Source organism: Pan paniscus, chromosome 19 (genome assembly GCF_029289425.2).
Source record: "Pan paniscus chromosome 19, NHGRI_mPanPan1-v2.0_pri, whole genome shotgun sequence".
Lineage (NCBI taxonomy): Eukaryota > Metazoa > Chordata > Mammalia > Primates > Hominidae > Pan > Pan paniscus.
Window position 1 is genome coordinate 74,892,350 of NC_073268.2, and position 19,093 is coordinate 74,911,442.

Below are 19,093 nucleotides of genomic sequence, written 5' to 3' on the forward strand. Positions count from 1 at the left end.
TGGAGTCTCACTCTGTTGCCCAGGCTGGAGTGCAGTAGCGCTATCTCAGCTCACTGCAGGCTCTGCTCCCCGGGTTCACGCCATTCTCCTGTCTCAGCCTCCTGAGCAACTGGGACTACAGGCGCCCACCACCACGCCCAGCTGATTTTTTATATTTTTAGTAGAGACAGGGTTTCACCGTGTTAGCCAGGATGGTCTCGATCTCCTGACCTCATGATCCGCTCACCCTGTTAGCCAGGATGGTCTCGATCTCCTGACCTTGTGATTCGCCCGTCTTGGCCTCCCAAAGTGCTGGGATTTAAATTTTTTTATCAGAAAAATTTGTATTACTTAAATGGCTGGCTGTAATAGGTAGATTAATTTCATATTACTAAAATCACAGGCTGGGCGCGGTGGCTCACACCTGTAATACCAGCACTTTGGGAGGCCGAGGCAGGCAGATCACGAGGTCAGGAGATCGCGACCATCCTGACTAACACGGTGAAACCCCGTCTCTACTGAAAAAATACAAAAAAATTAGCTGGGTGTGGTGGTGGGCGCCTGTAGTCCCAGCTACTTGGGAGGCTGAGGCAGGAGAATGGTGTGAACCCAGGAGGCAGAGCTTGCGGTGGGCAGAGATTGTGCCACTGCACTCCAGCCTGGGTGACTGAGCGAGACTCTGTCTCAAAAAATAAAAATAAAATAAAAAATAAAATCACAAGACTGTTTACTTGATTATTTATTTATTTATTTAGTGAGAGTTTTGCTCTTTTGTCCAGGCTGGAGTGAAGTGCTACGCTCTTGGCTCACTGCAACCTCTGCCTGCCCCAGGTTCAAATGATTCTCCTGCCTCAGCCTCTGGAGTAGCTGGGATTACAGGTGCATGCCACCATGTCCGGTTAATTTTTGTATTTTTAGTAGAGATGGGGTTTCACAATCTTGGCCAGACTGGTCTACTTGATAATTTTTAAAGAGACTCACCTAATTTTCTTACATTTTGTTTTTGTAGGTAATTTTAACCAATCAGATGACAACAAAGATTGATAGAAATCAGGCCTTGCTTGTTCCTGCATTAGGTGGGTAATTAATCAGATAAACATTTTAGTTTATCACAGTTTTTCTTATCTCTTTCATTTGATTCTCATTGAGTACTATACGCTTCATGAAAGCAGACTGTATTTGTCTTGTTCACTGTTAATCTTAGCACTAAGCACAGTACCGTTAGATACTGATTGTTCCTTTTAGTTATTTAACATTTATTGAGTGGCCAGACACAGTGTCCCACACCTGTAATCCCAACACCTTGGGAGGCCGAGGCGGATCACTTGAGGCCAGGAGTTCAAGACCAGCATGGCCAATACGGTGAAACCCCATCTCTACTAAAAATACAAAAAATTAGCCAGGCATGGTGGCACACACTTGTAATCCCACCTACTTGGGAGGCTGAGGAGTGAGAATTGCTTGAACTTGGGAGGCGCAGGCTGCAGTGAGCTGGGATCGTGCATCTGCACTCCAGCCTGGGGGACAGAGTAAGACTCTCTCAAAAAATTGCGTATCTACTGTCTGGCAACTGTTGTGTCAAAGATTCTTGCCCCCAGGGAGTTCACAGTGTTAGGGAGAAGGAAGGGTGAATCCACTTAAATACAAATCACACTACAGTGAATATCGTGGTTTTGTTAGAATGTAGTGCTTCAAGATTTATTTCCACTAAAATCTTAAAGAATATTCTACCAGAGTTTTGGCCAGGTACAGTGGCTCATGCCTGTAACCTCAGCACTTTGGGAGGCTGAGGCGGGTGGATCACCTGAGGTCGGGAGTTTGAGAGCAGCCTGACCAACATGGAGAAACCCCATCTCTACTAAAAATACAAAATTAGATGGGCATGGTGGCACATTCCTGTAATCCCAGCTACTTGGGAGGCTGAGGCAGGAGAATCGCTTGAACCTGGGGGGCAGAGGTTTCAGTAAGCCACGGTCGCGCCATTGCACTCCAGCCTGGGCAACAAGAGTGAAACTCTGTCTCAAAAAAAAAAAAAAATGTATCTGCCCTTGACTAGTTTTCAACTAATGGCATAGATCATTCTATAAACAGATAATGTAGTAAAGGTTACAATAGAAAGTACAGGGTACTGTACAAAGGACGGATTCTAACCTGGCCCAGGTGAGCAGGATGAAAAGGAGGAAGGTTAGGGAAGGGAGTGTAATAGTCTGTCATGTTTCTTCCAGCTGTTTTTGTCATTTTCTATCACCCACTTAAGCAAGAGCTTCCTAATGTTTGGATCCACTCAGGGGTAATCAAACTCAGCCTTTCTCAAACTCATGCCCTCAGCACACTATGATAAATCAGAAAGCAAATTTATAAATTTAGTGAGAATTACAGTTGTCAAGCAGAATGAAGTTTATGTTTTCTAGTCAGTTTATTTTCTTCCCAGATACCAGAAAGTTGGGAAAGCAGGGGTTCAGAGTTGGTAAGCAGAGAAGCAAATAAATGGAAATGGATGCCCTCAGGAATATTATGCTTAAGTTGTGATAATTCTGATGCCCTCCTTGCTTTACTAGCAGAACGCCCTTTACCTTGGATATTGCTAGGATATTGTTCAATAGAATGGTCAGTTATGATAGAAGTGTTCTATGTCTGTGCTCTTCAGTACAGTAGCCCTTGCTACATGTGGCTATTGAGGCATTTAAAATGTGGCTAATGCAGCTGTGGAATGGAATGTTTAATTGAATTTTACTTAAATTTAAATTGCACATGTGGCAAGTGACTGCCCTGTTGTGTAGTGCAGCACTGGATAAACATAACTCCTGTGTTCTAGACTCCAATCCCACCATTAGCTTTCTGTTTTTGACAGTGTTTGCTGGTATGATAGGTCACTGCTCATTTTACATTACTATCAGTTTAGTTTCCTTTATATTTCAGAGGCTCCCTAATCCCTTAAAGAGATTTAAAAATCAACGTAGACCACTTCTGTATGAAAATAAGATGGCTGAATTTGCTTTGATTGGAATTAGGAACTGGCCCTCTCTTTGCTAGTTCTGGAATTTGGCCAGGATGCACATCAAAATCTCATTCCTACCCTCCTGATTTGCCTCATGCAAACTTTGTTGCTGTGTCTGTTCTTTGGTCTTCTATTGCTGTGTCTCAGCTTTAGATTATATGTCTTGCGTAGAAATGGATCATCAGAATGCAACAGGCAGAAGACTTAGAATTGCAAATCAGTAGGGTAATGACAAACCCTTTGAGCTGAGTGGGACTGAAAAGTAACCTAACATATAACCTATCAGTAATTGTTTACCATGAAGATTTTCAGTGCTGGACACATAAATTGCTGAGTTCAACTGCCCTCTTTGCCCTCCAAATCCAGCATAAAACAAATTGGTGATCTCAGGCCAGTTTCACACCTAATATGACTAATAATAAAAGTCTTGTGTTTCAGGAACTCAGTTTGTCCAAACCTGAGCCCATCATCTCTACCTCACAAATTATATCCACCTTTTCATTTCCTTGCACTGTGTCTGCATGATATGATAATACTCCCAAGCACTATTGCTTAAATCTTGAGTTACACTTAATGCTTTTTTTTTTGGTCTTTTTTCTTTTTAATGTGAAATAGAATATACAAATGAAAATGTATATTTAGAAGAACAATAATAAATGTCCAGGTGCCCATTGCTCAGACTGACAAATGGAACATTACTACCCCCCCAGGAGCCTCGTATGCTCTCCCCCCAAGAGGCAACCACTATCCCGAATTTTGTGTAATTGTCACCTAGCTTTTATAGATTTTACTGTCTGTGTATCCCTCATAGTTGCTTATTTATAGCCTTTATATAAATAGAATTATACTGTATATGACTGACAACTTTTGCTCATTATTATTTTTTGATTCATCCATGTTGATGTGTGACACTGTAGTTCATTTCGATGATATGAATATGCCACAACTTAATTATATATTCTGTTGATGTCAAAAAAAAAAAAAGAATATTCTACCAGAGTTTTTACTTTTCTTCTGGAGGTCAGAAATACGTTAGGCTTAATGATATGGAAAATTGACACATATATGGACTCAGACAATAAAGTTTTCTAAAAGCAAATAGAGAATAATGATTTGCAGTATTTCCCTAGATAGGTAAAAACCTTGTAATCTCAGGATATTACTCATTTTCCAGGTTTTTTGAAAGCAAGTGTACTTTTGTTATGTTAAATTAATAAAGTAAGATTATATTTGATCAGAGGCATTCTGAGAAATGTATAACCAAGTCAGTAAGGCCATATACAGTTATTATGTTTTTCACTCTCAGGGGAAAGTTGGGGACATGCTGCTACAATACGGCTAATCTTTCATTGGGACCGAAAGCAAAGGTCAGTACAGAAACAAGTTAATAACTCCGAATATTGGGTTAATTATACTGAATGAACACTTACAGGTTTCTTAGAGCTAGTCCTGTGGATGAGATATACAGTGACCCATGAAGTGACACTTTTGTTGCCTTGTCTGATATCACCTAGAGCAAACATAGAAATGTGTTGTTATTACTGCATATTTAGCTACATAGGAAATTCTCTGGAATATTTAAATGATGGGGCGCATGCACCTGAAATGAGTAGGTGGCCAAGGAATGCCATTTTCTAAAGCTCTTCGAAATAATTTATTAGCCATGTAGAAGGAGGTGAGTACTCTGTGTTCCTGGAAGAGATTGAAAAAAAAAGAATAAAATCAGGACAAAAGGAAAATTGTTGAGGTTACCTTTAAAATTAATTTATTTGGAACATACGATGGTTTCTCTTATTTGCTTAGTATATTTCTTGTATGAAATTGTGTCTGTTTTTTTTTATTTTGTATTTTGCTGTCCAGCTTTTATTATCTAGTTACTTACCTGCATTTCACAAGTATTGTTCTTTAAAAGTACGGCAGCATGAAATCTTTGTATTTGATTTTAAAGCTGCTGAGCAAGTGAACAAACCAGCTTTTATTTTCTTGAAAATAGACCATTGAAAGCTGTGAAGTCTTTTCTACACTTCTAGAAAATGTCAGATTTATGCTAGCCTCTCCGCTTTGTGATTAATTGGTATAACCTAGAGGTCTTGGTTTGGAAATGCTCTAATAAAGGGAGAAATTAAAATGGCATGTGGGCAAAGATGGAATAAAAGGTCACTTAAATACATATTGGGCCTAGCCAGTGAAAATGTCTATTTTTTAATCTATATTTCTTTGTTGTTCTACAAACTGAAAAAAATCCTGCCTGACCAAGTTAGGTTTTACGGACCTGAAGCTCATAACAGAATGATTACACTTCTGTATATATCTTTTGCAACTGATCGTGCAGTTTGGGTCTTCTTTAAAAATGGTATTTGCGAAGAGCTCAGGTAATGTTTTTTTTCCCCCACAATACATAGTGCTTTACTATTGACTGTCTCCCCCTAATTTAAACACATTTTTTACTCTAAACCAGTATGACTGGTAAATCCTCCCCCTAATTTTTTTTCTATGATCACAATTTAAGATAGTTCCTCCTAGTTTTGTAAGTAAGTTGCTGTATACTAGAGTCACAAAAGGAGTTATTTTCTCGGCACCAAACCTTATTGTAAAGATTTGGCAGCAGTTCTCCAGCTGTCTTTTGAACATATTGCTTATACTTTCCCAGTTTTAGGTTATTCTGTAAAGCACATTCCATCATTTATTTTTTCATAGGAATTACGCCTGAGTTAGTATACAGTAGTCTTCTTCAGACTATAATTAAATATTTACTAATAAAATGCATTTAAGAAGAAAAATAATAGGAACAGAGCAAGATATTTCATCTTTTTATGAACTCAACAGGAGGAAAAGTTTGCCTTCTTCGTCAAGTTCTAGAAGTTAGCATTGATAAGTTACCCAAGAGATCAGAAAATCACGCTTACCATGAGTTAACCATTGTATGAATTCACCTTCTTACAAATCCTTCCCAAGAAATTAGAAACTAAAGTACATGGCTGGATGCAGTGGCTCACACCTGTAATCTCATCACTTTGGGAGGCTGAGGTAGGTGGATCATGGGGTCAAGAGATCAAGACCATCCTGGCCAACATGGTGAAACCCCATCTCTACTAAAAATAAAAAATTAGCTGGGCGTGATGGCACACACCTTTAGTCCCAGCTACTCAGGAGGCTGAGGCAGGAGAATCACTTGAACCCAGGAGGCGGAGGTTGCAGTGAGCCAAGATTGTGCCACTGCCCTCCAGCCTGGTTACAGAGTGAGACTCCGTCCACCCCCTGCAAAAAAAAAAAAAAAAAAAACAAGAAAATGATGTACAACACCAACACTGAATATAGATAGATTGGGGGAAATCTGCTGTTCTATAATATTTTTTCTACATCTCATAAGATCATTTTTTTAATTCTTATTTTTATTTTATTTATTTTTCATACTCTTAGTGAGTGCTTGCTTGTGCTAGGTATTTTACTAGGCACTTCAAATATAACATTTCAGATAATCTTTTCAATAATTATTTGCAGAATGTATACCTATTATTATTAAAAGAAAACCAAGGCCCAGAAAGGTTAACTGAATAAGTAGTAAATAATAGCTACTATTTATTGAATATTTCTTAACTGTCCTTTATTGTGCAAAGCACTGTATGTATATATGTATACATATATACGTGTATGTATATATGTGTATATGTATAGATTGTATATGTATATACGTGTATACGTATAGATGTATATACATATGTATATACGTGTATACGTATAGATGTATATACATATGTATATATGTGTATACATATAGGTGTATATATGTATATACGTGTATGTATATATGTTTATACGTATAGATGTATATACGTATATGTATAGATGTATATACATATACGTATGTATATGTGTGTGTATATATATAATTTCATGTTATTTTCCACGTAAATCTTTGAAATAGTGTTACCAGATGAGATCGGGCACATTCAGGGTGGTATGGCTGTAGACTGAAAATAGTATTATCTACATTTTATAGCTGACTTTATAAACTTTTTTATTTTTTTTGAGACGGAGTCTCGCTCTGTCGCCCAGGCTGGAGTGCAGTGGCGCGATCTCGGCTCACTGCAAGCTCTGCCTCCCAGGTTCACGCCATTCTCCTGCCTCAGCCTCCCGAGTAGCTGGTACTACAGGCGCCTGCCACCACGCCCAGCTAATTTTTTGTATTTTTAGTAGAGACGGGGTTTCACCGTGTTAGCCAGGATGGTCTCGATCTTCTGACCTCGTGATCCACCCGCCTCGGCCTCCCAAAGTGCTGGGATTACAGGCATGAGCCACCGCACCCGGCCTTATAAACTTTTTTTTTTTTTTGAGAGGGAGTTTCGCTCTTTTTGCCCAGGCTGGGGTGCAATGGCGAGATCTTGGCTCACTTCAACCTCCACCTCCTGGGGTCAAGTGATTCTCTTGTCTCAGCCTGCCGAGTAGCTGGGATTGTAGGCGCCTGCCACCACACCTTGCTAATTTTGTATTTTTAGTAGAGATGGGATTTCACTATGTTGGCCAGGCTGGTCTTGAACTCCTGATCTCAGGTGACCTGCCCACCTCAGCCTCTCAAAGTGCTGGGATTACAGGCATGAGCCACCGCACTCGGACATAGCTGACTTTATGGAGTTCATTTCTTTTCTTCTATAATAACTGTTTCTAGAAGGTAATTGTAGTATTGTGTTGATTGCCAGCCAATCTGAATATGTAGCTTACTCCTTTTTTTAGGTAAAATCTTTTTTCTTCAAACTTTTTTTTTTCGGGCTGTGGATATATGATAAATAATGTACATACTTTATGTAATCAAAATAAATTGACCTCATTTAATAGCATTAAAGTAGTTTTGTTCTTTATCATTTGAAACCTGACATCTTTAAGTTGTTAAAGTTGCATGAGCTTGAGCCCAGAAGTTGGAGAACAGCCTGGCCGAAATGGCAAGACACCACCTCTATAGATAATAAAAAATTAGCCGGGTGTGGTGGTGCACACCTATAGTTCTAGCTGTTTGGGAGGCCAGAGTTGGGAAAATCACTTGAGCCCTGGAAGTCAGGGTGGCAGTGAGCTATGATTGAGCTATTATACTTCAGGCTGGGCCGCAAAATGGGACCCCATCTCTAAGATATTAAAAAAAAAAAAAAGTTACTTGAGGCCGGGCGCAGTGGCTGACACCTGTAATCCCAGCACTTTGGGAGGCCAAGGCAGGTGGATCACCTGAGGTTGGGAGTTCTAGACCAGCCTGGCCAATATGGGGAAACTGTGTCTCTACTAAAAATACAAAAAAAATTGCCAGGCATGGTGGCGGGCACCTGTAATCCCAACTACTCAGGAGGCTGAGGTAGGAGAATCACTTGAACCCAGGAGGCAGAGGTTGCAGTGAGCCAAGATTGCACCACTGCACTCCAGCCTGGGCAGCAGAGTAAGACTCTGTCTCAAAAAAAAAAAAAAGTTGCATGAAATTTTGTATGCTTTATGCTTTTTAAATTTTAGGTTATTTTAAAAGGATGGAAATAGAAATTCATATCAGGGAAAAATAGTTATAAAAATGAACATTTCTCATTTGGAGAGGAAGACTAAAAATCTTTTTTTTTTTTTTTTTTTGAGACAGGATCTCACTCTGTTGCCCAGGCTAGAGTGCAGTGGTGCAATCTCAGCTCACTGCAACCTCAACCTCCTGGGCTCAAGCAGTCCTCCCACCTCAGCCTCCCAAGTAGCTGGGACCACAGGCGTGTACCACCACACCCAGCTAATTTTTGTAATTTTTGTAGAGATGGGGTTTTGCCGTGTTGCCCAGGCTGGCCTCGAACTCCTAAACTCAGTCAGTCCACCTACCTCGGCCTCCTAAAGTACTGGGATTATAGGCGTGAGCCACAGCACCCGTCCAGAAACTAAAAATCTTGAATAGCCAAATTATATTGGGCATTGAACTTAGGTGTGCTGTCTCATGCCCCAGCCCCTGTCCTTTACCAGTAACACCTGATTTTTACCCTTAGACTAATGATGGAATAATATTCCAACAGTTATTAAAAGAAATACTTTTGTCTATGTCCTTACATTATGTGAGTTTTCCTCCAATTTGCATATTCATGGTTATATGAGGCCAAGATTATTCAGAATTACACTACTCTTTGCCAAGACGATCTGGTGGTAGAGTGGAGTAATAAATCAACACCCCCACACAGTGTTTCATATGTGTGCTCAGTTTTAGAGCACAAATTGTGCTTCTGTCTTATTTCTTCCTGACCCAAACTATGTAGTTCAGCCATATGTTAAGCTACATCTCAGCTGGGGCCATGAGCCAAGTGATTCTTTGGTTTAGTTTTCATTTTAAAAGATCTCTAAAGAGACATGATGCATAAAAGTGGTATTTTTACCTAGAAATTTGAGGATGATTTTTTTGTTTTGTTTGGTTTTGTTTTTGAGATGGAGTCTCGCCCTGTCGCCCAGGCTGGAGTGCAGAGGCATGATCTTGGCTCACTGCAACCTCCACCTCCCCAGTTCAAGCGATTCTCCTACCTCAGCCTCCTCAGTAGCTGGGATTATAGGTGCGTGCCACCACGCCCAGCTAATTTTTTTTTTTTTTTTTTGTATCTTTAGTAGAGATGGGGGTTTCACCGTGTTGGCCAGGCTGGTCTTGAACTCCTGACCTCGTGATCTGCCTGCCTCAGCCTCCCAAAGTTCTGGGATTACAGGCGTGAGCCACCGCGCCCAGCCTCAACATAGCTATTCTTGTATTACATATTACTTAGCAATTATTTTATTTATGTTTAAAGTTGCAATTACGGAGTATAGAACATTTTGGATTCTGCTGTATTTTGGTCTGTGTTTTTCTTTTGAATTGTGTCTGAGAAGAGGGGCAATTTCAAAATTAAGAGAGTAACAGATCATAGCCAAAATGTCCTTTTTGAATTGTCTTTGAAAACAAATCATTCTATTTTGTGTAAGTAAATGACCCTTATAACTCTGAGAATCTTATTTTCCTCTAGGTTAGAATCTGTATTTTTTATATCAGTTTCATTACATTGTGCTAAAACATGTATATAACATAAAATTTACCATTTTATGTTTACATATAGTTCACTGGCATTAGGTACATTCATATTGTGCAGCCATCATCATCCATTTTCAGACCTTTTTCATCTTCCCATACTGAAACTCTGTACCCATTAAATGCTAACTCATTCTTTTTTACCCCCAGCCCCTGACAATCACCATTCTACCTTCTGTCTCTGAATTTTACTCCTCTAGCAACCCCATATAATTGGAATCATATAATACTTGTTCTGATGTGACTGGCTTATTTCACTTAGTATAATGTCTTCAAGGCTCATTTATGTTGTAGCATGTGTCAGAATTTTCTTCCTTAAGTCTGCATATTCCATTGTATGTACATACCACATTTTGTTTATTCATCTGTGGATGCACACTTGGGTTGCTTCCACCTTCTGGCTATTGTGAATAAGTTACAGTGTATCAGTTTTAAAGTAATTCTTAAAAGCAGTTTTTTTTTTTTTTTTTTTGAGATGGAGTTTCACTCTTTTTGCCCAGGCTGGAGTGCAATGGCATGATCTCAGCTCACCGCAACCTCTGCCTCGCAGGTTCAAGCGATTCTCCTGCCTCAGCCTCCCGAGTAGCTGGGATTACAGGCATGCGCCACCACACCCGGCTAATTTTGTATTTTTAGTAGAGATGGGGTTTCTCCATGTTGGTCAGGCTGGTCTCAAACTCCCGACCTCAGGTGATCTGCCTGCCTTGGCCTCCCAAAGTGCTGGGATTGCAGGCGTGAGCCACTGCGCCCAGCCAAAAAGCAGTCTTAAAGGTTTTTGTTTATATTTGTTGCTGTTACAGTACTTGAATATAGTTAATAAGAGCTTAGAATTTTATTTCTCAGCTACTTTTAGCTTTCAGTTTTATATTAATTGTATAAGACATAATAAAATCCCACCTAAGCAGATCTTGTTCTGTCATGACTTATTTTTGGGACATAATCATTTTATATTATTATTTTTGTAGAGATGGGGGTCTCACTATGTTGCCCAGGATGGCTTCAAACTCCTGGTCTCAAGTGATCCTCATGCCTTGCCCTCCTAAAGAGCTGGGATTACAGACATGAGCCACCATGCCTGGGTGTATCCTTTTAAAACAATGTCTTCCTAGCTATTTTTATTGGGTGTAATATGAGTAAGTGTTTCTCATTTGTAGTATAAGAAATTATCATAATTCTTCAGCAATAATTAAAAAAACATGATTACTGCAGACAGTTTGGAAAATATAAGCAAGCAACCTTTACCTTGTGATAACAGCTATTAACTTCTTGATTGTAGTCTTCTATCAATTCTTTTAGATGTGCGTATACATACTTATAAATGTGGGATAATACAGTATAACTATTATTTAGTATATTATTAATACTTTCCTATCTCATTGAATATTTTCTTCCACCTTTAGTTTTTAGCATAAGTAATATCTCATCATATGTAAAATAATTTATTTGAATCAGTCATTGGACTTTTAGGTTGCTTTAAAATTTCATATAAACTCTGTTATATACATACGGGTAATTTGAAGGGTGTATTTTTAATATTTCTCTCCTTTTTGTGTTCTTAGAGAAAAAATAGAATTATTAATATAATAAACCTATACATTTAAATAATGAGTTTGGTCATCTGAACTTTTAATTAATTAAGTTCATGTGTTTGTATGTATTTATTCTTTTTCTTTAAGCAGGTTGGCAACATTGTACAAGTCACCCAGCCAGAAGGAATGCACAGTACTGTTTCAAATCAAAGTCAGTATTATTTGATTAGAGTGGGATTTTGATATTGATGGGTGGTAATTATCTAAAGAGAGAATTTACAACTTGCTTCTGTTAACTTCTGTAGGCAGCAAGCATATTTGAGGACAGCTTTTGATGCTTAGAACATTGTCCCCAAAATAGTAGTATATACGGAATATTGTAGTCACAAATGGACTGAAATTTATTCTTAAGAACAGAGGAAATACTTATTTTGGGGTAGTGTGTTCCATGCCATATGTAATGTCAGGATATTAAAAATCTTTAAAGTGAAAGTTGTTGAAGATTTCCAGAAAAGAAAAAATACTAACATTACTTATTTTGGTCTGTAGGTATTATAGATCTATTGTAGCACCAAATATAGCCCACTTTAAGATGTTAATTCTTCTGTGAATTTACATCATAGAACACACATTTTTTGGCTGAAATATGCATATTTATCAATAGTGTTGAGCCAAATATATTTTTGGCATCTCTTTTTTTTTGAGATGGAGTCTCTGCGTCGCCCAGGCTGGAGTGCAGCGGTGCAATCTTGGCTCACTGCAGCCTCCGCCCTACTGGTTTAAGCAATTCTCCTGCCTCAGCCTCCCTAGTAGCTGGGATTATAGGCGTGTGCTACCACGCCTGGCTAATTTTTGTGTTTTTAGTAGAGATGGGGTTTCGCCATGTTGGCCAGACTAGTCTCAAACTCCTGACCTCAAGTGATCCGCCCTTCTCAGCCTTCCAAAATTCTGGGATTACAGGCGTGAGCCACCAAGCCCGGCTTTATCTCATTTTTATAAGGACAAAAACAGAAATAGAGATTCTGAAACTGAATTATCCACTTAGTCTTTGCACTACCCAGGTGTACTTGAAATATCCTAGTTGGGGAAAAAAAAAGAGAGAGAAATATCATAGTTGGAAAACTTTAGAGTATTTAATTATGAAAATAAATCTGTAAAGTACCTAAGACTTAGGTTATTTCCTTTTACTTCTAACAAAGCTATCGTAAAGTTTGTTAGGGTTGACCTTTAGAGAACATTTTTATAATGCAATGTTATTTCTGTGTGTGTGTATGCAAGGGTATAAATAAGTATATATAAAATACTCTTAATATAGCCCGGGCTTAGGCACGTATCCATGAGGTTTATCCTCTTCATTCACAGTGGTTGATAAATTTCTATCTCAAGAACTTTCTTTTTTTTTTGAGACGAAGTCTCGCTATTTCGCCCAGGCTAGAGTGCAGTGGCACGATCTCGGCTCACTGCAACCTCCGCCTCCCAGGTTCAAGCAATTCTCCTGCCTCAGCCTCCAGAGTAGCTGGGACTAGAGGTGTGTGCCACCATGCCCAGCTAATTTTTATATTTTTGGTAGAGATAGGGGTCACCATGTTGGCTAGGCTGGTCTTGAACTCCTGACCTCGTGATCTGCCCACCTCAGCCTCCCAAAGTGCTGGGATTATAGGTGTGAGCCACTGCGCCTGGCCCTAGAATAAAGTAGCTTTCTTATTAGTTACTTAAAAATATTTCTAAGATCAGTCTTCAAATGTTCTTAAAGCATATTTGTATATATATTTTTAATCTTTCAGCCTCAGGGATTTAGAGATACTGTTGTTACTTCTGCATGTTCATGGCAAACAGAAGGTTCCTTGAGCACCCGGAAACGGTCACGAGACCCAGAGGAAGAATTATAACCCAGAAACAAATCTCAAAGTGTACAAATTTATTGATGTTGTGAAATCAATGTGTACAAGTGGACTTGTTACTTTAAAGTATAAATAAACACACTATGGCATGAATGAATCCAGATTATATGAAGTGAATGGGAAAAATACCTAAATATGATTCTGTGAAAGTTTTTCTAAAGCAGTATTCTGCAATTATATTTTACCCTGTTTTCATTTTCAGTAACATTCAGTAGAGATGATTATTATATTTCACAAATGTGGAAAGCTGATCTCATGTGGCCAGTCTGAATTTACCATTCAGACTGTTTTCACCCCTTTCTTTCCCAGTTGCCTATAAAATCTTAGGAAGAAACATATCATATTCTTATTGTGTTTTTTTTTTTTTTTTTTTGGAGATGGATTCTCGCTCTGTAGTCCAGGCTGGAGTGCAATGGCGCAATCTCTGCTCACTGCAACCTCCGCCTCCCAGGTTCAAGCGATTCGTCTGCCTCAGCCTCCCGAGTAGCTGGGGTTACTGGCACCTGCCATCGTGCCTGGCTAATTTTTTGTATTTTTGTAGAGACAGAGTTTTACCATGTTGGCCAAGCTGGTCTTGAACTCCTGACCTCAGGTGATCTGCCTGCCCCTGCCTCCCAAAGTGCTGGGATTACAGTCGTGAGCCACTGTGCCCAGCCATGTTCTTTTTAAATGTAAATTTGATAATTCTTTAAAATTACCCGCTTTTATAATTATAAAAGAGAAGCCAGCACCATGAGTCAGCATATTATTCTGTTCAGTTTTATAGGTAAGATACAAATTTTAGGTGACCAAACTGATTTTAGTGACCTCAATCCTAAAATCTAAGCCATTTGTTTAGCTTTTAATGACATTTTATAATGTTAAAGGGAGGACTTTGGAGCTGTTATCTCATCTAGAGATTGTTTGGAACATATGTCTTCCAGAATAGGTTGATAAGCTCACAATCATTTATTGCTACGTTTTTGTTTTTGTTTTGAGACAAGGTCTCACTCCGTCACCCAGGCTGGAGTGCAGTGGCATGATCTTAGCTCACTGCAGCCTCGACCTCCCGGGCTCAAGCAATCCTCTCACTTCAGCCTCCTGAGTAGCTGGGACTACAGGGAGGCACTACCATGCCCTGCTAATTTTTGGATTTTTTTGTAGAGACAAGGTCTCACTATGTTGCCCGGGCTGGTCTCAAACTCCTGGTCTCAAGCGATCCTCTTGCCTTGTCTTCCCAAAGTGCTGGGATTACAGATGTGAGCCACCACACCTGGCCTCATTTCTATATTTTGAAACACGGTATGATCCATTCTAGAATTCTAGTTGTTATGTTGACATTTTTCTTTGAATAATCTTAACTTTGCTTAAATAAATTAAAGATTTCAATTCTCGATGGTTTCAAAATCACCTAAAAATATTTTCACACTTGGCTCTTAGTACTTTTCAACTTACTCTCAAAATTTACTTTGGTTCCCTGTGGGGGAAAAATTAATTAATTTTGGGACAGAATCTCGCTCTGTCACCCAGACTGCAGTGCAGTGGCACAATCTTGGCTCACCACAACCTCTGCTTCCAGGGTTCAGGCGATTCTTGTGCCTCAGCCTCCCAAGTAGCTGGGATTACAGGCATGCACCACCGTGCCAAGCTAATAGTTTGTAATTTTAGTAGAGACAGGTTTTTCTATGTTGGCTAGGGTGGTCGCGAACTCCTGGGGCTCAAGTGACCCGCCCACCTCTGCCTCCCAAAGTGCTGGAATTAACAGGTGTGAGCCTGCGCGTCCAGCCATATTTATATATTTATTTTTAAACTATTATTTTAGGTTCAGGGGTACGTGTGAATGTTTGTTACATAGGTAAACTCATGTCACGGGTTTATTGTACAGATTATTTCATCACCCAGGAGTTAAACACAGTACCCAATAGTTACCTTTTCTGCTTCTCTCCTTCCTCCACCTTCCACCCTTAGGTAGTAGACACCAGTGTTTGTCTGTTTTGTTTTGTTTTTTTTTTTGAAATGCAAGCTTGTTCTGTCACCCAGGTTGGAGTGCAGTGGCAGGATCTTGGCTCACTGCAACCTCCACCTCCCGGGTTCAAGCGATTATCCCGCCTCAGCCTCCAGAGTAGCTGGGATTACAGGTGCACGCCACCACACCCAGCTAATTTTTTGTATTTTTAGTAGAGATGGGGTTTCATCACGTCCAGGCTGGTCTCAAACTCCTGACCTCGTGATCCACCCGCCTCAGCCTCCCAAAGTGCTGGGATTACAGGCATGACCCATCGTGCCTGGCCTGTTTTTTCTTTTGTGTTCTTAAGTTCTCATCATTTAGCTCCCACTTATGGGTGGGAGACATGCGGTACTTGGTTTTCTGTTCTTGCATTAGTTTGCTAAGAATAATAGCCTCTAGCTCCATCCGTGTTCCTGCAAAAGACATGGTCTTGTTCTTTTTTATGACTGCAAAATTATTTAAATAATTGAATATTAAATATTGTAGCAGCAATATTTTCCAAATTTTAGTGATAGGTGTTACTTCCTATCCCAGACTAAACAGTAAATTTATAAAATTACTTTAGTGTAATTATTATTTTCTGCAATTGATTATATAGAATAGCCATCATTTACCAGGACTTGAGAGTGAAAGCAGGCACTGCTAACAATTATGCCAGTACAGAGGCTATAAACCAAGACTAACTTCAAATCACTTCTCTAACATAGAATGACTAATTGTGACTATCTTTTGTGGACCTCAAAGCACATTTTATTGTAATTGATGCCATCATTTTAACAAATACCCATCATTTTATATTCTGTCTTCTCAAATCATAAAATCCAGAGGAGGAGGGTGTTATAAGTGATAAATATCAGTGTTACCAAGCATCAGATGAGATAGATAAAATAATGTAGGATCTCTTTTTTTTTTTTTTTTTTTGAGACAGGGTCTTACTCTGTCACCCAGACTGCAATGCAGTGGCACGATCACTGCTCACTGCAGCCTTGACCTCCCAGGCTCAAGTGATGATCTTTCCACTTCAGACTCCTTAGTAGCTGGAAGTACAGGCATGCGCCACCACGCCTAATTTATTTTTATTATGTAGAGACAGTCTCACGATATTGCCTGGTCTGGTCTCAAACTCTTGGGCTCAAGTGATCCTCCTGCCTCAACCTTCCAGAGTGCTGGGATTACAGATGTGAGCCATTTGGCCTGGCCTCCAGAATCTCTTTTTATAAAGTACCATAACACTGTACTTTATTTTATTTATTTGTTTATTTTGAGACAGAGTCTTGCTCTGTTGCCCAGGCTGGAGTGCAGTGGTACAGTCTCAGCTCACTGCAACCTCCACCTCCGGGGTTCACGCGATTCTCATGCCACAGCCTCCTGAGTTGCTGGGACTACAGGCATTCACGACCATGCCCAGCTCTTTTTTTTTTTTTTTTGAGATGGAGTTTCGCTCTTCTTGCTCTGTCACCTGGTCCGGAGTGCAGTGGCACCATCTCGGCTCACTGAAACCTCTGCCTCCTGGGTTCAGGTGATTCTCCTGCCTCAGCCTCCTGAGTAGCTGGAACTACAGGCACACACCACCATGACCGGCTGATTTTTCTATTTGTAGTAGAGACAGGGTTTCACCATGTTGGCCAGGCTGTTCTCAAACTCCTGATCTCACATGATCTGCCCGTCTTGACCTCCCGAAGTGCTAGGATTACAGGCATGAGCTACTGCGCTGAGGCGCCTTAGCATTTTTTGTTACTTGGTTTTAACTGAGGATATGATAGTACACCTATGTCCCACACTTTATATAGGCTTGCCACCTAATGCTATGCCCATAAATTGGTTAAAGTCTCACCTTCTGCAAACCAATGATTGCATCCAGGTTTCATCTTGTGGTTAGTTTGACAAATCAGCTCAGAAGTATTTTTTCTTAGGAAAAATAAATTGTATTTTTAGCTTCAATTTTCGGGATATGCAACTTAAAACATATTTATATAGTTCTTTATTATTTATGAAACACTTTGGCCAGGCACAGTGACTCACGCCTGTAATCTCAGCACTTTGGGAGGCCGAGGTGGGCGGATCACCTGAGGTCAGGAGTTCAGCACCAGCCTGGTCAATATAATGAAACCCCATCTCTACTAAAACTACAAAAATTAGCTGGACGTGGTGGCACATGCCTGTAGTCCCAGCTACTCGGGAGGCTGAGGCAGGAGAATCGCTTGAACCTGGGAGGCAGAGGTTGCAGTGAGCTGAGATCAGGCCACTGAACTCCAGCCTGGGTGACAGAGCGAGACTCCATCTCAAAAAGAAAAAAAAGAAAGACTTACACATCATTTTATTTGATCCTTCTAGCAGCTCTGTAAGGTGGATGTGATAGGCTAGCCTGTCTGCTTTTCATCTTTCCTTCCTTCCATCCATTTAGTGCCTAACACACATTTAACCACTTTTTGAAACAATATTTCAAATAAGATATAGAATAAATTCTGTGTTTTTTTCTTTTTTCTGTTTTTTTTTTGTGTGTGTGTGTGTGACCCTGACGTGATATGAACAAATTCTGTTTTTCAAATGGTCAGATGAAAATACTATTTGGTCATGACTAGGATGGTGTTTATGAGTCTGTTTGATTACAAATATAAAATTAATAGTTTCTTGGTTTTATCTTTACTTTTTTAATATGGTAAAATAGCTATACATAAAATTTGTCATTTTAACCATTTATAAATATACATTTAAATGGCAATAATTACATTCGCAATGTTGTGCAGTCATCACCACTAATTTCTAAAACTTCTTCACCCCAGACAAAAACTCCTCATTCTACACTCTCCCCAGCTCTTGATAATCTTTAATCTACTTTGTTTCTCTGAATTTGCCCACTGTAAATATATGTGAAATTATACTATATATGTATATATATGTGTATATATATGTGTGCGTGTATGTATATATGTGTGTGTATATATGTGTATATATATCTTTATATATATGTCTGTGTGTGTGTATATATATATGTTGTTTTTTTTTCCCTGGAGACAGAGTTTCACTCTTGTTGCCCAGGCTGGAGTGCAACGGCGCCATCTCTGCTCACTGCAACCTCCGCCTCCCAGGTTCAAGCGATTCTCCTGCCTCAGCCTCCCAAGTAGCTGGGATTACAGGCATGCGCCACCACGCCTGGCTAATTTTTTTTGTATTTTTGGTAGAGACAGGGTTTCTCCATGTTAATCAGGCTGGTGTTGAACTCCCAACCTCAGGTGATCCGTCCGCCTCGGCCTCCCAAAGTGCTGGGATTACAGGCGTGAGCCACCGTGCCCGGCCCACAATATTTTTATTTATTTAAGCCAGGGTGTTGCTATGTTATACAGGCCTTGAACTCCTGCACTCAAGGCCTCCTCCCTCTTCAGCCACCCAAGTTGCTTGGTCTACAGGTCCATGCCACCATGTCTGGCTAACACTGTTCTTTTTATGTCTCAATTATTTCACTTAGCATAATGCTGGTTTTCTTTTTTGTTTTTTGGGTTTCTCTTTTTCTTTTCTTTTTTTTTTTTTTTTTTTTTTTTGAGGCAGGGTCTTGCTCTGTCTCCCAGGCTGGAGTGCAGTGGTGTGATACTGGCTCACTGCAACCTCTGCCTCCTGGGCTCAAGCGATTCTCCTGCCTCATCCACCTGCGTA

General features: G+C 39.8%; 1 protein-coding gene across 5 annotated transcripts in view; it reads left to right on the forward strand.

Annotated features, from left to right (window-relative positions):
• Positions 1–13,552, forward strand: part of RAD51C (RAD51 paralog C) — a 40,691-nt gene extending 27,139 nt beyond the window's left edge. Inside the window, exons 6-8 of one of the 5 annotated variants that reach the window (XM_057300283.2) lie at positions 989–1,055; positions 11,705–11,765; positions 13,339–13,552. In XM_057300283.2, coding sequence (XP_057156266.2) covers positions 989–1,055; positions 11,705–11,765; positions 13,339–13,402 — 192 coding nt within the window. In that variant the 3' untranslated portion in view covers positions 13,403–13,552. The other 4 variants (XM_057300280.2, XM_057300282.2, XM_057300285.2 and 1 more) reach the window with 4 other exon arrangements.
• The last annotated feature ends 5,541 nt before the right edge of the window (positions 13,553–19,093 follow it).